We start from the raw sequence: 25227 nt of genomic DNA on the forward strand, positions 1-25227 counted from the left end.
AGCTCTTTATTTAAATTCTATTTGGTTTCTAGAATTCATTTGTTCAACTATGCCCTCAATAGCTTTTTAGTAGGTCTGTCTTGAGGATTGGAATTGTGATAAAAACAGATTATCCTTGCACTTTCAAGCCTTACAGATCAGAGGTAAATACATACCTTAAACGTATCACCATAGTTATGGTGTACTGTGAGTGAGAGAGCAAAAGGACCACGGGGAGGAATAAACTGGGGTTGCTGTTTGTTTTATCCATCTATTTTGAATCTCACTTTGTTAAGTTTTGGCTCCCAATCACCAATAATCTGCTGACCTGACTTTTTACTCTACTTCCAATGTCCACATTTGAAGATAGCTAAGATCAAATAAATCATCACCACTTTTTCCCATACTTTTATATGGTACTCACTCTCTGTAGGTTTGGCTGTTCTGGAACTCACTCTGTAGACCAGGCTGACCTCAAATTTAGAGATCTGACTGCCTCTGCCTCCTGAGTGCTGAGATTAAAAGCATGCACAACTGCCACCCAGAGCAACCTATGCAAACTGTTTCTTGAGACTTTCGTGTTTGTTTGTTTGTTTATTGTTTCACTTGTAGCTTTGGCCAGCCTGGAACTCACTGTGTATGTAGATCAGGCTGGTTTTGAACTCACAAGAGATCAGTATGCCTGTATGTCCCAAGTGCGGAGACTAAATGTGTCTGCCACCAAGCTCAGCTACTCTTCACATGAATTTTTATTGCTTTTCTAAATTATTCCTTTTGCCTCCTTTACTATTTAAATTTGAGAGGATCTTTAGCATTTAATGTTTGAGTTCTGCCAAAAAGTGTTTTTCTTTACAGTCTCTTCTATGTCTACATAATCAGTTATCTACAGTGTAGATTCTATATGATTGTAATTGCTAGATTGTAATTCATAGATCTGATCCAATTTCAGATGCCTGAAGAGTATGGATGTTTACTTACATTAAGTGAGGATTTAATTTAGTTTAAGACCAAAAATGGTTCCTCTTATTTTTCCTTATTGAATTTGGTCTGAGTGAAATTAATGAGATTTTTTTTCAGTTCCTTGGATTGAAATTTTTCACGCCAATTTATGATATTCCTTTGTTCTTGATTCCTCTTTTCTATTTTGTTTTACTTCTGCTTGCCAGGACTCAGTTTAAATGTCATTCCTTGTGATGGTATTTATTGGTTCTAATTCAGACAACTGAGTAACTCAATTGCCTTTCAGGTTTTTTTTTTTTTTTGCATTAAGCTTTTATTTTATTTTCACTTGCTTATTGAATCTACCTTAGAGCCATATGGGAAAGTGAATTTTCTAATCACTTGCAAAACATTTATGAGAGCTAAATTATAACACAAGCTTTGATCATAAGCCAACTATTTGAAGCATGCCAAGTCTCTGCTGTAAAGAAATAAGTCTAGATTTATTCATGCGATGTATTCATTGCTGTGTATCAATAATTGGAGGATTGTCCATTTGAATTTATCTATAAAATTTTTTTTGAGAGGTCTGCTCTTCAGCTAATGACCTCTTAGTGGAGAATTTTAAGTTTTACCCATCATTATCCTGTTTTGAGCGTAATCATGGGTGAAAGTGACTTAAATTTAACTTGAATTTAACATCACTATAAGAACACATTTCTCAATGAGTACTGTGAGGATGTTTCAAGAAAGGCTTCTTATTCAGATCGTTCCATTAACACTTAATAGACTGAAATGTATCTTCAACTTTCACCCTGGAGTCAATCTCTTAATTGGGTACCTAGTCAGTGTGAGAGATCTTGGCACACAGTAGGAACTCAATCCTTAAATTCTTTAAAGATTCACAAGCTTTTTGACTGTATCCTTGAATGCTTGCTTCACCTGTTGGTTCCTTAGGGTATAAATGAAGGGGTTCAATAAAGGTGCAACTGAAGTAATGAGTAGGGCTACCCCTTTATTGAATGTACCTCCTTCTTTTGCTGAAGGCTTAACATAAATGAAGAAGCAGCTCCCGTAAGAGAGAGAGATGACAATCATATGGGAAGAACACGTGGAAAAGGCCTTTGTCCTTTGCTGGGCTGATGGGAGCTTGAGAATTGTCCTGATGATGAATGTATAGGAAAGAGTTACCAGCATTAGAGTCACCACCAGGGTCACAGATGCCACGAGAAAGACAATTTTTTCTATGAGGCTTGTGTCAGAGCAGGAGATTTCTCGAAGAGGCTCAAAGTCACAGAAATAATGATTTAATCTGTTGGATGCACAAAAGTCTTGCTGACTCATCAAAGTGATGGGAGGTATAATGACCATTAAACCAGCCAGCCAAGAGCAGAGAACAAGCTGGTTACAGACTCTGTTGCTCATAATGGTCATGTAGTGCAGGGGTTTGCATATGGCCACATAGCGATCATAGGACATAGCAGCCAGAAGATAAAACTCTGTTGCTCCAAGAAAGATAGCAAAGAAATACTGAGCAAAGCAACCAGCAAAGCTAATACTCTTGTTTCCTGTCATAATGCTGACCAGGACTTTGGGAATGAAGATGTTTGTGAAAGAAATTTCTAGGAAGGAGAAATTCCGGAGAAAGAAATACATGGGAGTGTGAAGATTGGAGTCCAGTAGGGTGAGAATGAGGATGGTCAGGTTTCCAATTATGCTGAATACATAAGCAAGAAAAAGAAAAGTGAAAACTACCACCTGAAGTTCAGGGACATCCGTGAGACCTAGAAGGATGAATTCAGTCAATGAAGTTTTATTTTTCATTTTTGGAAAAAACAAATAAACAAACAAACTTGAGTGTCAAGATGAAAAAGAGTAATCATGGTGAGAAAGTTAGAGGTGTGCTGATGTACACCAGAGGAACCTGCAGAAGACAGAATGAAATGGACCATGAGTTTTCTCAGACCAATGGCCCATTTGCTTGGTCCTTCCTAGTCCCATTTATATCCTATGTAAGAAAAATTCTTGCATTTCCTCACCTGGAGCTTACTCTTGGGCTAGCATAAAAGAAATAAATAGCTGCCTCACAAACAGTGCCTAATATGTCTGTGTGATCAGTGGGGGTGACGTTTCTTGAGGAGATGTGACCAAACATATATTCAACCCAGAGAGAAAATTGGTAACAGAAAATAGAAATGGCTCCACTCAAGTCTCTCTTGGAGAACTAACACATTATGGGACCACTGGTGTCACAAAGGCAGCCACATCACAGAAGAACCTATCAGGATACAGGTAATGGCTCATGCAAGCTTCACCACTGGAGATGCTCCATCAGCTTACAGACATCTCTGCTGGGTCTACTCTCCTCCAGCAGTTGTTTACTGAGTCTTGTAACTGTCTGAGCCTCCAGACCCTTATAAGCCCTCTTCCTTCTAGCAGGAAATGGCTGTACAACATTAGATGATTAGCAGACGCCTGGGACTGCTGCATTCTTTCAGAACAGCCACAAATTTAATGTCTCTAGCTTTGCTTTCTTTTAAAAAGGCTTCTATTTATTTTTTCAGAATTTTGTATACTATATTTTGATCATAGTCTTTGTCCTACCCCAACCCTTCCTAGATCTTTTCCTATCTCCCTACTCACCCAGCTTCATGCTTTTCCTCTCTCTTCAATTGAACCCCAAACAGAACTAAAACAAATGCACACATGCACGCACACATGCTCATGAGCACATACACACAGATGCATCCCACACACTTACACTGTCTCACACACACACAGACACACATACACACATACACTCATAGACACACGCATACACACATATACAGACAGACACACACACAGATATATCCCATATACTTACACACACTGTCACACACACACACACACACACACACACACACAGACATACACTCATACACATAGACACACACACACACACATATACATACATACAGACATGTTGATGTAATATTTTAAAATGGTGGCACTCAGACACACACACAGAGACAGACAGACAGACAGACAGACACACACACACGCACACACATACCCCCCCCCCTCCCAGCATGCAGTTCCATTTGTGTTGTCCTACTGCTCTTGAACATGGGAGCTGCCCTTGTGTGTGGTTGATATGATTCAGGGTCATTCCTTTGTCAAGTGACAGGTTCTAGTTCAGACTCCTCTTTCTGTTCAGCATTTTCATGTAGTTTTTCATGTTTATAGCAATTGTCCATGTTTCTTTTACTTAACTCCCTTAATTTTCTTGATGTTAAAAATGTACAGCTTTTAATTTTGACTCAAAATATCCCAAGTCTTTTTTGGAACATGCTTGTCTGTTAGTAGTCACAGATCTGTGCATCAGCAACCTGTCACTCTGTTATTTTTACATAAGTGTTGAGGGGGAGGTCAATAAAGTACTGTATTTAGAATAACAGACTATATGTACTCATTCAAATGCATTTGCAGTCTTTAGATCTAGAGTTTTACTTTGCTATAAGAATGAGGAGATTTTTATTAACATTTGAAGGAGTTTTAGGAACCTAAGAATTTTTTAAAGCAGGCATTTTAAAGTGGGGATTATTTCTAGACTAGATTTGTTTTCTTTGATAATATGCTAAATCACATATAAAATATTTTTCAGGGAATCACATGAAGCCATCACACCTCTCTCTTTTCTGTCTGTCTGTTGTCTTTCTGTCTCTTATTGAGGCAAGGTCTTGTGGAGCCTGGGCTGGCTTCAAAAGGAATAGTCAAGGATGTCCTTGAATTTCTAACTGTTCTGCCCCCACCTCTCAAGTTCTAGAATTATAGTATGTATCACAACTATCAGATGTAATATCTTTAAAGAGAATCTATGTGTGACATTTTATACACATTTCAAATTTTCTTATTTGTGAGCTCATATGGTTAAATGGTCATATTATCTGGGAACTTCCTTATTGATTTATTCAGGGTGTTTCCTAGTTATGGTTTTTATAAAAATTCATAAAGTATCATTTTAAGAATTTTTGAACAGAATTAATTTTAATTTAACATATAAATGTGTATATATATACATACATATGTAATATATATATATATACTTAAAATTTACAGGACACTCTTGCTATACATGAAATACATTTTTAGTTTTATCTTATTGTACGTAAATTTATTTTTCAAATGTGGGTTTCAACTCACTATATTGACATAATGACCTGAGTGGATTGAAATCCATAGTTGAAATAAAGAATCAAGAAAGATTGTACATGGTGCTGGAGACATGGATGAGAGATTAAAAAGCACTGGCTGCTTTTCCAGAGGACCAGGGTTTGATTATCAGCACTCATATGAAGGATCACAACCATCAAATTCCAGTTCCAGGGGATCCAATGCTCCCCCTCCACAACCACTAGGCACATGAGTGGTACAGAGACATGCATGTAAAGAAAATATACATACACATGAAATAATAAAAAAAATGACATAGTGAATATTCTTTTAGTTACCAACCTGGAATCGTCTGGAAGAGGTTGAACATTTACACCTGCATTTGTTTCAGGCTTCACAACCACAGAGAAGTGATATCATTAAACTATAAATATGGAATACATTTCCTTACCTGACTATCCAAAAAGTTATAGTTATAATTTAATCCTAAAAGTCCTAAGAATGGATGAAAATTATAAACTACACAATTAGGCAATAATATAAATTATATTGCATTTTCTTCATTTGCTGCCATCACTCTATGTTATAGAAATCCATGACTTTCTAGGGCTCTTCATCCTAAGAATTAGCCTTTTGCTTTCTTTTCTCTTCTCAGTGTAGTAAGGACTTGATGATCTCTGTCCCAGCTCAGTTAAACTGAAGCAGAATCAAAGTACTTGGACATCCTATCTTTAAAAATCAGGGCCAGTAATTTGAAGGACTTTGAGGAGAAAAGTAGTCCTGGATTTTCTTAGTCCAGAATTCATGATGACCTCAGAAGGTAGAATATGAACCCACTGTTAACCCCAGATGATGCTTTACCCAGAGTGGCACAAGTAACATCTGCTGAACTGAGAACACGCACTGGGGGATCAATTGAATGAAGAAGTTCAAGCAGCCCTGGGGATCTGGGTTTGAAAGACGCTAATGAGTACTCTTTGTTGTTAATGTTGGGGACAGTCTTACACCACAGCAGGGGGGGAAAGTCCAGAAGGTCTAGCTTGGAGATTGGCTGTTGGGTCACTGAAGTAAGCAAGAGAACATCATTGTGGAGGAAGTATGGAGTCTTAAATTTTAATTTCCCAGTGGGTAGTCACAGCTGGCCCTGACTATGGAGAGATAGATTAGGTGGAAGATTCTGAGATCACAAAGATCCTGAAAAGCCATATTTTCTAAACACTACTAGCCTGTTATTTATCAGCCCATGTGTAGACTCTTGCCAAAGGCAGTAAACAGCAGTTTTCATTTTTTTGAGGGAACATGCATAAATGAAACATAAAACAAGTAAAAGTGTTATGCTTAAAGTAAGATAAGGGTAGAGATGCATATTTTCTAAGGAAAAGCCTAAGATCTCCAGTTTAAGGATGAGAGAGTCTTAAGATATACACATACAATATTTCTACCTAGGGACAACTTCTCAAGAATGAATTTCTCTGGCTAATCACCTACTTGCTAATAAACACTAGATTTTCACAGGGCAAAATAGCCACTGTATAAAATGCCTTCCCACACAAAATGTCATTTAATTTTTAGGGTAGTGAGACCAGGAGAATGTGGTCAAGCAAAATGTACCACAGTGATCAATTTGTCTTACTAGCATGGAAAGTGATGTGTATATTTATAGAATTTTCATGCATATTTGTCATTATACTTTTTTTCCTTATTCATCTTCTTACATCCTTTCCTTCCCATCAGCCCCTCTTGCTAGTGTCATTCTTTGCCACAAACAGTTCTCCATTCTTCTGTCACAGCAGTTCCATTACATTTTTTCCCCCACTTACTGTTCTCCCTTAAGATGGCTTCCTCCCCGGACATATTCTCATTTCTGCTTTCATGACTACACACATGCATGCATATCCACACACAGTATAAATGAAAACTTATATTCTGCATATGAGAGAAAAATGTGCTATTTGTCTGGCTTATTTGGCCCAACACAATGACCTTCTATTGCATCAATTTCCTGACAGATGTCATGGTTTCATTTTTTAAATAGGTTAATAAAATTCCACTTTATATATGTGAAATGGAAATTTCCGATTGTGCCATGTGATGCAGACTCATGTGATGTTTTTCGGAGGCAAAACCCATGAGAGAGGAATGGCAGAGAATTCCTGGCCATTAGCTGCTGATTTGAATTTGGTGACACTTTTGAACTGGTCTGCTGGTATCCTGACAGACTCTCTCTCCTTGTGCTGCTCTTAAATAACTCATTCTTTCAAATCTTTCTCTGTTTCATCACTTTGTCTACCCTCAATTAGATGTCATTGTTTGGGATTAAAGGTATGTGCCAAGGATTCCTGACAGAAGGATCAAAGGTATGTGCTAAAGGCATGGTTGCATTCCAGCCAGATCACACAGACCTAGAATGTCTTTGGACACTATTAGGGTATTCATGTTGCTGGGTTAAATTTCTTCCACAGTGTAAGGGGTGGGATAACTAATTAATACTAAGGACACTTGAAAATACTATATGGAAACTTACTATTACTAAAGACTCCTAAATATATTAACATGTATAAGAAGGGGTATAAGTGGAGTTACCCCGTATTGGTGGATAGTGCCTTGTCCAGGCACTGTAGGCTACCAAATAAAAAAAGCCAGTTATGGGTACATCTCCTGAGTCAATGGGTTCCCACAGAATCCCTGAAAAATTATAGGCTGTTGCCATTGCCCTTCATTACTTTCTAAAATTTGATGGTAAAACCTATTGCTGAAGAGTCTGTGCATTTAAATCATAGGGCATGGAATCATCAAGTTGGTACTGACTTGGAAGCTTCATTCCTATTGGTCAGTTTTCACAGTGTTGGATGGTTCTATGCATGTTATCAGGGAAGAAAAGTCATCAGTAGTCTTATCCATCCATGAAAGATTTGTGCTTCAATATTAATTGTTTTGGCAAGGTATGCCCTCTGGTGCAATAGTGGTAGAAATATTATGAAAATAGTGAATCACTTTCTGATTGGATTTCAGGCTTATTCCACAAGATGGAACTCATGCCTGGTACCATTAACTGGGCCAAAACCATTTGGCTGGTTAGGTCATAGGCCCTGTGTATGTGTGGGGACCTGATACTATCATTTGCTAAACAGACATAACAATCTGCCCCTCAGGTTCTTATCTTTATATTCATACTAATTGTGTATCTCTCAACCCTCACTAGAAAAGCTTCTTTTGGAAGCTGATGGCTATTAATACAAAGACTTACAACTCATTGACAAGAGAGTAAGATTGAAGACTACTCAACTATCAATGAGACATCTCTGTCATTTAGGATCCCACTAAGGCTCAGGGATAATCATAAAAGGGGCAGAGGAGACTCAGAAGGATATACTTTCAGCAAAACTGCATTTGCTGGACATGAAAATATGGTTTGATACATGAACTAACAGCAGTTGTGACTTCATAAGATCAAGATAGCCCAAATCTTAGCTTGGATGGGGGAGGGGATGAAGTTCCACCCCTGACTAAGGAGCTATTGGCAATTGATAGCTGCCAGGGTAGAGAAAGCTTTTTTGTTTTTTCTTTAGTGATGAGCCCTCAGAGGCTACCCATGCTCCAGAAGGTGGCCCCACAGCTTTGCACATAAAGATAGCACTAAATGTACTCAGTGTATTTTTTTTTTTTTAAAGAGCATATCCTGTAGGGGCCCACAGAGACTGAACTACCAAACAGAGAGCATACACAGGATGAACTTAGGCCCTTGGCACATATGTAACTGTTGTACACCAGGACTGTATCTGACTATTGCCCACCTTTGGATCCCTTTCCCCAAACTGGGATGCCTTGCTTAGCCACAATAATAGAAGATGCTCCTAGTCCTACTGCAACTTGATATACAAAGGTGGGTTGATATCCATGGAAGACCTCTCTTTTTCTGAGCCTTTTTTGAGGAGAAAGGGAGGAAGAGAGAATGATGGGAAGGAGAGGTGAGAAGGAGAGACTGGGAGGAAAGGATGGAGAAGCTACGATTGGGATATAAAGTAAATGATATGGTCTGATATAACTGTAGCCATTTTGTATGTAGCTTCCATGTTGTTCATCAGGTGAAATTAAGTTCATCGACTTTTCAGGAGTTATCACTTTAACTGACACAAAAGAGTGTTACTAACAAACCAAAACATGGTTGTATTACTTATGCTCTGTTATCTCAATGTTCTGAAAGTCCCCTGTTTACTACCTGTCCACCAACTCTCTTACTTCACTGAGGACCAATCAGGTTATAGCTTAGCTGATAATACTTTGTCTAGTTAGTCAAAATGTTGTACCACTCCCCTTCTTGCCTTTTAAATTTTTGAACCTTTTTTTTTTCTATAAAAAGCCTGCCCTAAGAACAGACTGGTACAATTAGGCTCTCAAGTCCTTTTTTGTGGTCCTGATTGATCAGCTTGAATCAAGCATTCAATACATTTTCATCATATCGAGCTCGGAATCTAAGTGGTCAGTGTGTGGCTAATCCTGGACACCAACAATAAATAAATACATAAATTAAAAAAATAAAAAAATGAGCGTATGAAGCTGAGAGGCAAAGTGGTGGTGAGGGAGATAGGAATCAGAATCAGGAAAAAGACTCAGAAGGCAGGGTTTGGGCACAGATTTGATCAAAACACCACATTATATGCAGTATGAAATTAATAAAAGATATGCAGTATCAAACAGTAAAAGAAATGTATGGAAGGAAGGGCTAATTTTGGCTCACAGTTTTAGAGTGTAGCCCATTATGTCAGGGAGCTCACAGTAACGGGAGCTTGTAGCAACTAGCCACATGGTGTCTGCAGTCTAGAAGCTGAGAGTAATCAATACTTGTGTTCAGCATGCTTTTTCCTTTCTATTCAGCCCAGGACTTTAGCCCTGTGAGGCTCACAGTTAAGGTAAATCTTCTCACCACCATTAACCTAATAAGGGTCTGTGATTTGCTGAAGAATGATACCCCAGATTCAAATAGTATATAAAAGCAAAGAGCATCTATTCTGCAGAAATCCTGTATGCAGGGGTCTACCATTCATCAAAATGGAGACCTGGGGTTGAGCTTGGAGGCTCAATTTAAAACAGATTAAGGAAGTTCCAGGGAGGGGTAGGTGATCTTTATCTCTATTGGTTGGCTCGATCTCTAGGGGTATGGGTAACTTTGGGATTGGAGACTTTCCAGAACCATTGTTGGGGAGGGTGGTGGGAGAGCTGGAAACTTGCTGCCTCATTCTGACTGACTATTTTTGTCTCAGGCCAGATGGTAAGGCAGCTGCCTGCGGGCTGTGGTTTTTCCAGGAACTGACTTGCCCAGACTTGGTCAGTTCTGGGAAACAGAAACAGACTTAGGCCTAGTCTTCTGAAATGTCAGTTTGGAGCCTGTCATAGAGTCAGTCTAGCTTAGTCCTCTCACTATGATCCCTCACAGGCAAGCCCAGAAGCTTGTCTCCTAGGCAACGCTATATGATGTAAAATTGACAATAGCTACAAAATCATAGCCACCCTTTGTCAACTTGAAACACTAACATCTCACTTTTAAGCCATAATCGTTTCCTCCATCCATCTGTAGGGCCATGGCTATCTCATAACGAAAAACGCATTCACTCTAATTAAAAAATTCCTCATAGTCTTTAGTAGTCCCATCATTGTTTAAAAGTTGAAAGCACAAGTCTATTTTGAAACTCAAGGCAATCTCTTAACTGTAAATGTCTGTAACATAAAAAACAAGTCCTATAGTTAGACTATACAACGGCACAAAATAAACATTCTCATTCCAAAGGGAAGAATAAGGACAAAGCAAGGAAAGACCAGGCAAGAATGAAACACATCAGGGCAAACACTAAATCCTGCAGGTCCAGGTTGAACCTGGGATGTGTAATTGTGACAAAGGATTTAGATATTCCCATATCTTCAGTTTTGCCTCCTAAAGCGCATATAGCCTCTTTTTAAGGCCAGTTCCATTACATGCTGTAGCTTTTCTTAGATGTACCATGGTCTTAGATTCTCCAGCATCCTGAGGTCTCTGTTGCAAATTAGGTTTTTACTTTCACAATTTCATGAAGTGGCCTCTCATGCCCTCCTTGCACAGACTCCAACCCTGATTCACACTGCCTAGCTGCAGCTGTCTGGACCTGTGAGATAAGATGATATGGGTCCCTCAATTTTGCCCTTTCCTACTTGCATGGGTGACACTGTTGAATTGCACTGCTAGTTCCAGATAGAGCTTGGTTCCCTTGGATCACAGACTTCTGTGCCTTCCAGGCTTACTCTAGCATAAAACTCTGCTAGGTGATTGTTTTCAAGCAGGGAGTTCCTTCAGATGTAGTCTCAGTTAGTTCAGGCTCTCTTTCCAATTGATTGCATTTTCACAATTTGAAATCTTTGATGGGCAATGTTTTATTCTAAGGGAATCTTTCCTATTTTTCCAGTGAAGGAGCCTCTTTTTAAACAAATATCTTATTTCTAATGTTTTTGATTGAGACAGAATTACATCACATTCCCTCCTTCCTTTCCTCCTCCAATTCCTCCCACTACCCCTCGACTTCCCAATTTGATACCATCTTCTTTGATTATCACTGTTCAGCATCTTAAGCTTACTTGTGCTCTTTTTCTCACCCAAACTGTGTATTTATAGAAATTAATTTGTTCTCTGACAATTTCATACTTGTGTATAAAGCCATCTGGTCCCACTCACAAGCCCATCCCATTTTATTCAAACCCCTCCCCTTAACCCGTCCCCTTTCTATCATCATGCCTTTTTGTTTTGTGATTCATTGAGTTTAACCAGGGCCACTCACATCCACCAGAGCATGGGCAACTCATTCCTGTCTACATCATTGAAGACAATGGCTTAATCTTCTCTAGTAGCCATCAACAACCAATAGATCTCCGGGGAGGGGCTTGACTCCATGAACCCTTCTCCCATCCATGACTGAAAGGTGATGGGGCTTGTTCTGTGAAGGTAACTGAAGCGTCTACAAATTTTTAAGTACATGGGCCATGCCATGCTTAAAAGCATTTTCTGCCCCGCCACCGTCATTTGGTTCTTATATTCTTTCCAACTGTTCTTCTATTATGTTTCCTGAGCCTTGGAAAGAGTGATATGGAAGTTCCATTGAAAGATGAGCACTGAACAGTCACTTTTCTCAGAACCTTGGCCAGCCATTGAGTCTCTATGTTCATTGCTCTTCATTTAAAAAAGACATCTCTGATCAAGGCTGAAGGTAACACTAGCACACTGGTATAAACAAGTATTTAGAAGACAGATTGACACCACCTCCATTTAGCAAAACAGAAACAGTAGCTTCCTTTCTAGGGCTCATGGCCTATCAACCCATGGACCTATTACTAGGTACACAGTATCAGCCACAAAGTCCCTCCTTCATAATATGTCTTAAACCCCTTCAGTACTTAGTTTGCTCCAATAACAATTAGAACACTCTTTCACTACAGGCACATCTTATCTGGTAGATTGACATTCTATCATGCAAATTCAGCTTGATGACTTTCTTTCCAACAACCTGTAAAGTTGGAGCCTTCTAACATTATGAAAACTAGCCAGTAGGGGTGAAGCAGCCAGATTGATTTCTCTGTATCACACATTCAAATGTCTTAAAAAAATAGGGTCTTGTGGACAACTAACAGACTTAAAAAAAAAAACTCTCTGTCTAAATATTTGCTCTTTTTTACTGTGGGCTTGGATAAATTCAGCAAACAGTAATAGCTGGAGTACTGCTTTGCCTTGAAATATCTTCTACCAACTAAATTTGTCTATTATCTTTAAATTCAACCCCATTAACTTTCCTGGCACATGGGCAGAATGCAGTCAGATTCTTTGCCAGAATATCATATTAATAGCCCCATGCTAAGTTCCTGATATAGTCCTTACTCCCGTCTAAAACCTAATGAGCTGGGCCTCCTCTGTCTACACTTCTCTCAGTCTCTTGATGTTTCAAACTACAACTGAAATGTCTCACAATGTTTTACTTATAGCGTTTGAGGTCTTTGCTTGCCCACAGTTCCAAACTTTTCTACATTCATCCTAAAATAGTTCCATAAGCCTAATGAGTACACAGTCAAGTCAATCACAGCAATGGCTCCAATTCTTTGTTCAAAATCTCGGTATCAGTTACTTTTCTCACTGCTGTGACAAAATAACTGGCAAAAGAAACTAAAGTTGTGATGGCTTTGTTTTGGCTCATACTTTGAGGATATGGTACATTATCGCATGGGTGGTGGTAGGAGCTTGAGGCAGGTGGTCATATTATATTCTCCACCAAAAACAAGGCTTGATGAATGCCAGGGCTCAGGTCTGTCTTCTTCATTTTCAGTCCAGGAACCTAGCTCAGGGAGTGATGCTGCTCAGAGTTAAAGTGGATCTTCCCACCTCTGTTAACCTATAATCCCTCACAAGCATGCCCAGAGTCTTGTTTCTAGGTAATTCCATATCCTTTTAAGTTAGCCATATTAACCATCACAGGAATCCCTTAGCTCTTTGTGATAGAGGCAATCCTTTTGATCATATCTTTGAAAGCTTGAACTACTTGCTTATTTCTCAGAGTATAGATGAAAGGATTCATAACTGGAGCAACTGAAGTCGTGAACACAGACACAACCTTATTTACAGCCACTCCTTCTTTTGCAGATGGTTTAATATAGATGAAAATGCAGCTGCCATAAGTGATAGAAACCATAATTATATGAGAAGAACAGGTAGAAAAAGCTTTTTTTCTTTGTTGGGCTGATGGGAATCTGAGGATAGTTCTGATAATATATGTGTAAGACATTACCACACACAGTAATGTGAACATGAGTGTCAGCACAGCCAAGATCAAGACAAACCGCTCTATGAACTCTGTGTTGGAACAGCTGATCTTCAGGATGGGAGCAGCATCACAGCCAAAGTGATCTATGACGTTGGAGTTGCAGAACTCAAGCTTAAAGCTCATGGCAAAAGGTGGGATGACAATAATTAAAGCAATTAAATAACAGCCAATAAGGAACTGAATGCAGACCCTGTTGCTCATGATGGTGGTGTAATGCAGAGGCTTGCAGATGGCCACGTAGCGGTCATAGGACATGGCAGTCAGCAGGAAAAACTCAGTCACACCCAGGACAATAACAAAAAATAGTTGAGTGGCACATGCATTATAGGTAATGGTATTGTCCCCAGACGCCATTGTGTAGAGGAATCTGGGAATACAGACAGTTGTGAATGAGACTTCCAAAATGGAGAAATTTCTGAGGAAAAAATACATGGGTGTTTTAAGGTGGGAATCCACCAGTGTGAGAGTGATGATGGTCAGGTTACCAACCACGCTCAATAAGTAGGTTAAGAGCAAAAATATGAAAAGCAGAATTTGAAGATTTGCATCATCGGTTAGTCCTACCAGGATGAATGTAGTTATTGCTGTATAATTTTTCATCACTGATTCCTGACTCTGGCCTTTTCTATTTGTGAAAATAAGAGAAATTAGATTGAGGATAAGGACTGCCAGTATGAGGGAACATTATGGAGAGTCACAAATGTTAGCTTAAGTGATGTAATTAAAAATTTTTATTTATTCTTTTCTCACACAATACACCCTGACTACAGCTTCCCTTCTACTCTTCCAAGTTCCAACCTCCACTCTCATGTTACATGCTAATAAAATGTTACCAGGGTGGTAGCTGACTAGCAGTTAATGTTACATAGACTGAATGCTGCTGAGAATTATACTAAGAAGCAGGCAGCCATTTCTTATAGTTTACTACTATTGTACTGACATACAATATTAATATTGTACTGACATACATTTTTTTATTATATTAAATCAATTAGCTGGGCATTCTTTGATTAACAGCTGTTTGGAAATGTTCAGGGTTAATGAGTAGAAAAACACCATCCTATGGTTTGTATGGTTTGTATGGTTTGTATGGTTTGTAATGTCATGAGCGAATAGCTCTCAGCGTGGTCATTATCTTGGTTTCCTGTTAAGGAGGTTAAGTTAAAATTGTGTCTTCAACCTCTGTTTCCGATTGACTAATAAAATCCAGACTGTACACTAATTACCTCATGTTTTTCTTCCCTTTCAAAAGTATACAAAACTGGTCTGGCCATTCTATTCTGTCTATAAGGCAGAACCAGAGTGCTCTATAGTCTAACCCAGCATGGTTATACATGTCCATAATACAGCCGTTAGGAGGATGAAGCAGAAGAACCACAAGTGCAAGGTTAGTCTGGGTTGCTTAGTGAGTACTATCTCAAACACCCACCCCCCATTCACACATACATGCACACACACATATATACACACACAGAGACACACTCACATTCATACACACATATACACATACACACACATATATACATACACTCACACACATATACACACACTCAAAAACACCCCTCTACATATTCAGACACACATATACACACATTTAGACACACATACTCCCAATCACTCACATTCTTACACATGTACATGCACTCATACACACACAACACATATTTAAATACACCTTGCACACATACATTCAGACACATATTCATGAATTCTCACCCTCAAGACAGGGTTTCTCTGTGTAGCCTTGGCTGTCCTGGAACTCACTCTGTAGACCAGGCTGGCCTCGAACTCAGAAATCCTCCTGCCTCTGCCTCCCAAGTGCTGGGATTAAAGGCGTGTGCCACCACTGCCCGGCATGAGATCCATTCTTATGCTCAGTGGAATTCCACTTCCCTTAGAACAGGATTCAAACATCTCTCCCTGGCTTACAGGTTTCCCATGACCACACTACTGTGTGATTCTTGCAGTTCATCTTTTGTTTGTTTAACTGTGCTAGGCTTCAGTTCTTTGAAGACATTAAAGTTCTTGCCACCAAATACTTTTATAGATTTTTTCCCTTTGTCTCCAAAATGCTCTGCTTTTATTCTATCATGAATAAGTCTTATTTTTAAGATTTCAGATTAAGTAAGACCTTTCAAACTATCCTCTTGGATAACTATTTATGTTATGCTGTGTTTCTATAACACTACTTGCAATGTTATAGGAACATCACTAAGCTTGTTTATGCTAGGATACTCACTGTAACTTTAGGGATGTATACATATGTATATGTAATATAGTAATAGATGTATAATAGACATAATAAATATAACATAATATAATATATAATAATATAATATATAATGTATTATATAATGTATTATATATTATATATAATGTGTGTATATATATACACACTATATATAATGTGTGTGTGTATGTATGTATGTATGTATGTATGTATTATCTATCTATCTATCTATCTATCTATCTATCTATCTACTTACCTTTTATTCTGTATAGTGAAGCCTGTGAGAACATAGATCATGACTATTTCACTGACAATTGTAAATCCAGGACAGATTCATTGTCTTGAGCACAACAGACACCTTGGACATTGTGGAGTGAATCAAACCAGCCCATTTGCCCTTCACAGTTGATTGATTGCATGCAAAGTACAGACAAGTTGTATTATCAATCTTTTGATGTTTAAGATTTAAAATTTTAATGAACAGTCTCAATATTTTGAGACAATTCTTAGGCATCAGAAGATAATCACCTTTAGTCATAAGCTCTTCAAATTGTACTAGGTTATTTTATCTATAAGTAAGAATAAAATTTTATCTCTAAGTAAGAATAATAAAATCAATAATCTTAGACGTTACTTGAAGGGCTGAAGAGATGGCTTCACAGTTACAAGCAATGGCTGCTCTACCAGGGGACTTGTTTGATTCTTAGCATCTGCATGGTGGCTTCCAAATGTCTCCAACTCCAGATCCAGATCCAGATCCAGATCAAGTGGATCCAACACTTTCTTCTAGCTTTCATGGGTACCAGACATACATACATACATACATACATACATACATACATACATACATACAGGAAAAACACCCATACACTTATAAGTATAATAATAATAATAATAATAATAATAATAATAATAATAATAAAAATAATAATAAATAGTTATTTGAATTTAATAGTGGTGGAGGAAGTGGCTTATAAATGAGGAGTCCAGCTTTGTTCATCTCATCTCTTTTCTTTTTCTCTGAAGGTGTGCAGCTGAGCCCACATGAAATCTGGTTTTTGAGTCTCTTCTGAGTGGGCCCAGGTCCTTTACATGAGATAGCCTACACAAGTTGCCTTATAATCCTTCTCTTTGTTGACTATAAGAGAACAATAAAACTTAACTAAATGGGTGCCAGGGTACAATGAATAAAATGCCCAAGGACTTAAGATTGCCATATAAATTAAGACATAGAAATCACCTTAACTATTACTGTAGCTAATTCTCTAATTTCAAAGATAAAAGTCAGAGTGTCATTAGCCAGTTGGCTTGCTAGGGACAAAAATCAAATAAAGTCAAGTTTGCTAAATCCTAAGCTTAGTTTTTTTCCCCTCACTATATCAAGTTAGGGAAAATTTAGGAATACTTTTCTTGATTTTTTTTTTTTCTGGTTTCTACTTCCCATTAAGAAGAGCCGGGCAGTGGTGGCACAGGCCTTTAATCCCAGCACTTGGGAGGCAGACAGAGACAGGTGGATTTCTGAGTTCAAGGCCAGCCTGGTCTACAGAGTGAGTTTCAGGACAGCCAGGGCTACACAGAGAAACCCTGTCTTGAAGAAACAAAACAAAACAAAAAAAAAAGGAAAAAAAAAGAAGAAGAGTTATAGGAGATTTAGGAAACAAGTTCATTTAATGCTTTAGGGATTAATAACTGCACTTATACCACCCATCCTGGGAATATTGAGGCATTTAATGTAATAAGAACATTTAATGTAATAAGACCAGAGTAAAGAATATCTGTTATTTTCAACTTAATAACAAACTGTAATTCATAAATCTCTCCAAGGAATAGATGGATACCTTGAGAAGATGGCTACTAATGGTCAGATGCTGTTAGATTATGTCATTGAATTCTCAACAGGAGCTAATCATCATTTACAGATGAGGAAATCTGGGTCCAGACATATTATGTCATTGTTTTTAGTCAAGTAGGAAGTGAAGCCAAGTAGTTGACTACAGAAACCCAACTGAAAGCCTTTGCCCACTCAACTGTTTGATCGATGGATAGACTTTTCCTGTTTATCTTTTGAGAAAATGATCAGCATCTCCTTTGTGATGCTGCTTATCCAATAGGCATCAAGGTGAGTGACTGTCTAGGGCTTCTAATTCCTGAGCTAAGGAACATTGTACAGAGATGGTGGCTCTAATTAATAACAATAACAATAACAACAATAACAATGATAATAAATCAACTGAACAGCTGGAATCTTTCCAATTTCTATTTTTCCTAGAATAGATCAGGAATATGCCGGTAGGCATATTCCTGGAATGTGAATGGTTTTTCTCATCTGGTTCATTGTATTTTCACAGTGATCTTGGTATGTGTTTCTTCCTGAGATTAGGGAAATCTGTCTCCCCTCCTTTCTTGCTGAGAAGGTAAACAGTGTCTATGCCAACATGAGATCAGATCATAACTCAAAACCCTCTGACCCTGGATTTGTAGAGAGGAATCTGACTGGAGTGTAATAAGTGGTTGGAGTATAAGCTGCTTGCTTCCTTCCTAGGTACTGTAGGCTGGTCAGGAAGTCACCACACCAGACCACATCTGAAGTTGATTTGGTTACCTTTCCTTGGTTGCTAGTTATCTTTCTTTGTCTTCTGATCCAGGCTGAGTCCATACACATGGGGTCCTTGAAAAGTTCTTAGCTTACAATAAGCCCAGTACATCTATAATATTCTATCTCTGTCTTTTCAAAAATAAACACTCATTAGCTTCCTTGGCACATTTGAAGTATAATCAATTAATTTGTTTAGGAGAGTTCATTGATTTATTGTGTTACCTTACTAACAGAGTGACTTACGTTCTCATGTATGGCTTGTGCTGCTGCTTATCAAGTAGAGGGAATTGCATTGAAGTTGTATAGCAAGAAGCAAATACTAGGGAGCCGTTTCTGCTATATTGAGAGAATGAAATTTTTCCCAAGATCTCATACATGAGAAGCTATATTCTTTGAAACCCCCTAATTAAAGTCTTATTAAAACTCAAATTTCAGTAGTTACAGAATAGACTGACATCTTACTGTTACATAGAGAGCTACTCCTGTCAGGAAATATTAGCAATTACTTTAGGACCTAGGTTCTGAGACAAGTCAAAGCTAGTTGCCTTACAACTTTTAATTACTCAGGTTCTGGGAGATGAACAATGAACATGTCTAAGCAAATCACACTCACTGTTCAGATCCCTGTTCATGGCTTCCACAGAGAAGGCACTTGCTAGCTGCAACATTACCACAAAGCTTTTAATGTATCCAGGGGCTTGCACTCACTAGCAACAGGTAGAGAGCTTCTTGGTTCCCACAATTTGCCAAGTTTTCCTTAAATTTCCTTTGCTTTCAGTTTTAAAAATTTTAAAAGTCAAAGAGTAAGGGATGTTTTCTGACTTTGGTTCCAGAAAGATGCTTATTTATTTCTGTAGAGCTAAAAGAATTTAAGCCCTCTATGACTGTGAGAAATCCACTTTGATTTGGGCAAAATCAATGTCTTTGACCTTTACACAGGAAAATAGCTTTCCCTGTAAATTCCATACTAACAGGAATGGTATAAATTTTATCTGTTTGGTCTTCCACAGGAGTTTAGGGATCATCTGCTTTACCAAACAAAAGGCCCTTTGGGAATCGTGGTTTTAAAAAGTCATTAATTAACAATATAATAAAATGAACTTTGGGAGAAAATATTTTACAGCTATCATTTGGAACAGAGTCCTTGGAGAGAGTTACAACAATAGAATCAGAAATTGGTCAGGTGCAAGACAATGTGTCAGATGAAAAACTCAAATGGAGTTTCTTTTCATGTTTCTTCTTACTGCTTGAGGGATTCTTCAGTGGAGTTCAAAGAACCCACTCAGAGATTTCTCAAGAGTCGCTGGACTTGTGGGAGGTCTTTAAAAAAAAAAAAGCTATCACATTTGAATAGCTTTTTCTCATTTCTGGGCATTCTTCAACCTGAGGCATGTTTTGCTATTCGTATGACTCATTATTAGAAGTTCTTAGGGAACTGAGCACTCACTCTTCCACTGTTTGCAACAAACCACTGTCAAATTGATTTACTTCCCAACCTACAGCTAGAGTAGAAAGGAGTCAAGCTAGCTAATGTTAAGGATAAAAGTACCTTTTATTTGCCAAAGGTCGTCTCCAAGGCTTACTGCCTCACTCTGCTAACCTAGGCCTAGTCCTGGAAGCTTCTAACCTCTGTACAATCTTATCTAGGCCCAGAATGTTTTCAGCTTCTGAGACTTAGGGCTGAATAAACTCACCCTTTCTAGCTTTTTTCTGAACTCTGCCTAGCTGGTCAACTCAGCTGTTCTGGCTCAAAACTCCTCTCCACACTAACTGATACCATCTGGCTTCTTTTTCTCAGCCCCACCTGAATTGCTCTGCTTGGCCTGATGCTAACGTTGGCAATGTGTTCTAATCTAGCTCCTTCTCATTTTCTGGCTTGTTTTGTTTTCTCCTGTGTCTAGCTTGTTTTCTCACCAATCTGTCTGTAAAACTCTCATGGTAAAACTGCCTCCTTCTCTGTCTCTGCACTGCTCTCTTTTCTCTTTCTTTTTGTGAGAGTTGGTCATATCATATTGAGTAAAATCTTTCTCTCATTCATCACTTTATCTGCCGCTCAACTAGATATAAAATTCAAAAACAGGTGTTTTAGAAGAAAACACTATCTTTATCTTCATTGTTTGGGATTAAAGGTGTAGTAAGGGCCTGTCAGAGAGATTAAAGGTGTGTGCTAAGGCTGAGCCACACCTAGAGCCACAACTAGAACAGGGTTTTCCAGTGAACAACACAATCTTAGGGTTCACAGTGTGATCAAATATCCTGCAACAAGTTAATTTAGTTTAACATAACAGTTCAAGATTAACTTGTTCATAGTCTGTGAAGAGTTACTATTAATGTCTAATTTTATTAAAAATTTGTACCTAGTAAATTATCAAACCTCATACATAAAGTTATTATAGTCATTATATAGTTATATACAGTTATATAACTATATTATATATAATGTATATTATATATAATGTATATTATATAGTTATTATACAGCTTCTTGTTTTCTAAATGTGTTGATGAAATAGGTACAAACACACTTACTAATATTAATATTGTATCGCTAATACAAACCAAAGGCTGGCCATCACTCTTTCATGAGATAAAAAGAATAATTTAACAATTTGCTAGTATTTTATTTAAAATTCCAGTACTGATTTCTGAATTGGATTGTTTTCCAGCCACCATACTCATTGTTTTGCTATACAGCTTAGGCAGGTCTCAAATTCTTAATTCTTGTGCCCCAACCTCCAGGATATTGTTATTAATTTTTCCTAATTTCCTCTGTATGTATATGTGAGATGCATGTATGCTATGTTTGTATATATGTGGGCACATGTGTACATGCCCATACATGTATGTATGCATGCATATGGAGGTTTGAGGTTTAATCATCTTCTACTCCATTTCTACCCTGATCAATGAGGCAATATCTCTCATTCAAACCCAGAGCTTATCCACATGGCTCATCTTGCTAGTCAGCTTGCTCTGGGGAGCCTTTGTTTCTATCATCTAAGGCTGGAGTTCCTGGAATTCCTGCAGGCCCACTTGGACTTACTTGGGTTCTGAGGATCTGAACTCTGACCTTATGCTTACACGGCAAGCACTTTAACCACTGAGTCATCTCCCAGTTATACACCTATGAGGACATGGGATCAGTTGTTAGACTAATGAAAGGTGATGATTCAGAGGTGGAAGGTGTTGATTATTGGAGCAAAGTCTGTGTGTGAGGGTGAGATCTATCTCTTAGAGATGGGATGATCTTGGGAGCATGAGTATTTTGTTCAGTATAATGATTTATTGAACTAAAGTGTGTATATGGGAAAAGGGACATTAAAATACCACCACTAGTATCAACCTTCTAACAACAAAGAAGAAACCTGTCAGACACACAGGGATTGTCAGGAAGGAGTGAGTTTTACTTTATTCCAACTAAGTCACATGACTGCCTGTCAGAATTATTTAAAAGAGCAGTGTGAACAGTTAGCACTAGGCATTTTTTTTTTTGAGACATGGTTTTTCTGTATATCCTTGGCTATCCTGGAACTCACTCTGTGGACCAGGCTGGACTCGAACTAGAGATCTGCCTGCCTCTGCCTCCTAAGAGCTGGGTTTGAAGGCGTGCACTACCACCATCTGGCTAGCACTATAGAAGTTTGGCACAGTTATTAGGGAGGCACTGTCAATTAATTACTGATTTTCTGGGAAGTCTGAACAACAAGTAATAGGCTAGTGTTTGGTGCTGTTTCTACATGCATGCTATGGCATGTGTGATCCCATACTCACACACACACTCACACAACAAATATAAATAAATAGATAGATAAACAGACAACTAACTAACTGAATGAATAAATGAGTGATTATTAAAAAGAGTAAGAAGAGAATATGGAGTTTAGAGGATGACTTGGGGATTCAGTTCTTTCTTTGTGCTGTATGGGTGCCAAGGATTAAACCCAGGTTGTCACAGTTGGTAGCAATTTACATTCTGGGTCATCACCTTTCTAGATCTGAAATAACACCTTGGTTTAAACTTATTTATTTAATAAAAATATTCTCTCTTCACAGAATTAAAAAGCAGTAACATTTGCATATATAATATGTACATAAAATAACATATGATACGTCTAAAGTGTTATTCTGGACTTACAATGACAAAAATTGAGGAACAAAAATTAATCATATAGCCCTCTAAAAAAGGACCAGTATATAGCTTTGTTCTCTTTTATGGGTAAGCCTTCTTGCAAGGGCATAATTCATTAGTGAATATGCTTTCCTGTCCATGAATCTGATTAACTTAGCAAGATCAGTAGAATATAGTGGATGCTGGATGGTCACAATAAAGCTTTTATCACACTGTAAGAGTAAAGACATAGAACATTTCGATTACAGTATGTCTGTTATTGTGAGAGACACATTGGGCATCAGCTTATGATGGTTGTTTTTATAGTCACATGAACTCATTTAGTCAATAAATGTGGTGTATTGTGGCAATCCTATTATTTCCAGTTACATCTCTTAGAGTAATGCCTGGAACACAGTGGATAACACAAAGCCACCTGGATTCCCCTTCTGGAACTATTAATGATGTCAATCATTCATGTGGCACTTCAGTATGTCACCTGTGGCATTGCTAGCTTTTCATGGCTGTACACCTCAGGTTTTGTCTTACTGCCTTTGGGGAATTTTCTTCTTTTGTATTTTCTGTGCTATAGAGAAAAATGCCAAAAAATTTCAAATATTAATTAACTTGTGAATGACTTTCCAGAGAAGTTTAGGGCTCTCTCTCTTCTTCTGGGAGGTGATTATTAGAACAGGGTGTGTATTAGCTTTTTGGAGATTTTTAAATATCCAAAGTTACATTTTTCAGAATAGGTACTATGGGATCAATTGTGCTACAAACAATACACTCCCTGGGGGTCTTGGTACTGGGGTTAATAATAACCCTTTGTTTTTATCTTGAAGAACAAAAGTCAAATACATCCCAGAGGGACTAGTGGGGCCATTGCAAGGGGAGCATTGAGCATAGGTCATCAGCAGGCTGAGGAGAAGAACATCAGAGATGGAACATGGGGTTGGATGTCAGTTTTGCATTGAATGGCCTGAAAAAGGGATTGTTTCTTTACTAGCATGTTTAAGTTGTATAAAGTAATGGTCTCCATATGACTTTTCATACATGCTTATACTGTAGTAGCAAAAGATATCTTTTTAAAAAATTGTTTTATTTATTTACATTCCAAATGTTGCCCCACTTTCTAGTTCCTCCTCCAAGAGTTCTTCTCTTTAAGTTGTTCTGAAATCACTTAGAAAGCCACTTAGGTCTTTGTTAGGTAGAGAAAGTAGCTACGTAACCTAAGAATTGTATTTTTCTTTAGCAAATTCTTAAAATCTTTTCTTTTGCATATATGTGATGGTTTCCAGTTTTTTATTTTGGTGTAATTTCTGTGTGAGCAAATGTATGTGTCTCTGTGTCTATATGTATTTCCTGTACTTTTCCTTTGGCTCTTTTACTTATGTCTATTTTTTCCTACTCCAGTTTGTTTGGTTTTCTTTTACCTTATACCATTATTATTCTCTAAATGCCTATTTTCTAATGAGAGAGGAGAGGTAGAGAGATTTGGATAGGAAGGAGAGGCTCTGGGAATGGGTTGGGGGATGGGAAACTGTAATCAGAGTTCATTGTATGAAAAAAACTTATTTTCAATAAAAGGAAAAAATTAAAAGTTTTGGATTACAGAGAAATTAAGATGATAGCTGAAACTTATTCGATGACATATGCTCAGTTTCTCCTATTTATTTCACCTTACATTATTCTGATGTATTTTTATAACTAATCAACCAGTACTGATAGGTTATTGTTAAAGGTCCACCCTTTATTCAGATTTTAAAGCTTTTACCTAGTAGCCGTCTTTATTCTAGAATCTTACCTAGAATGATTATGTTGACTTGTGACCTATCTTTAGGCTCCTCATGGCTTGATAGTATCTCAGACTTTTCTTGCTTTCAAAGATCTTGCCAGTTTTTAGGAGTGTTGGTCAGATATTTTGTAGGATGATCCACAGTTGGAATTTGTCTGAGGTTCTAGGTAGGAAGCACAGAGAGATAAAATGCCATTTTAAACACACCATTCTGAGGATCTCTGAGGATCAACAATAGGACTGTTAAGGTTAGCCTGGATCCACAGGCAGAGAGCTTGTCAGATCTCTCCACTGCCCAATTTCCCTGGCTGGTACTTTGCCTCCTTGGAAGGAAGTTGTGCATGCCTCATCCTAACAGGCAGTGAGTTGTGCGCTCTACTTTAGTTATGGTACATATAGAAATTACTTAGAATACGTCTGTATACCTGTCTCTTCCTTCCAATTTAGTAATAATTTAATCATTCATTTTATCTGTATGGAGTTTTGAATATTTTCTTTATACTTGGGTTATAATAACCAAAGAGTTTATTATTTTGTTAGCCAAATTGTTAAGGCTCTTTCATTTGGCTTCCATATTCCTTTAATATAGCTGTC

General features: G+C 37.9%; 2 protein-coding genes across 2 annotated transcripts; both read right to left on the minus strand.

The window, feature by feature from the left end:
• Nucleotides 1-1812: 1812 nt before the first annotated feature.
• LOC114638287 (olfactory receptor 2AP1) lies at nucleotides 1813-2742 on the minus strand. Its single transcript, XM_028786708.1, has one exon. It carries the CDS (start codon nucleotides 2740-2742, stop codon nucleotides 1813-1815), a length of 930 nt encoding a protein of 309 aa, XP_028642541.1.
• Nucleotides 2743-13565: 10823 nt separating this feature from the next.
• Nucleotides 13566-14504, minus strand: LOC114638275 (olfactory receptor 6C2-like). The gene has a single exon (XM_028786691.1). It carries the CDS (start codon nucleotides 14502-14504, stop codon nucleotides 13566-13568), a length of 939 nt encoding a protein of 312 aa, XP_028642524.1.
• Between the last annotated feature and the right edge of the window lie 10723 nt (nucleotides 14505-25227).

The sequence above is a fragment of the Grammomys surdaster genome, unplaced genomic scaffold (genome assembly GCF_004785775.1).
Source record: "Grammomys surdaster isolate TR1022 unplaced genomic scaffold, NIH_TR_1.0 125562, whole genome shotgun sequence".
Taxonomy (NCBI): Eukaryota; Metazoa; Chordata; class Mammalia; order Rodentia; family Muridae; genus Grammomys; species Grammomys surdaster.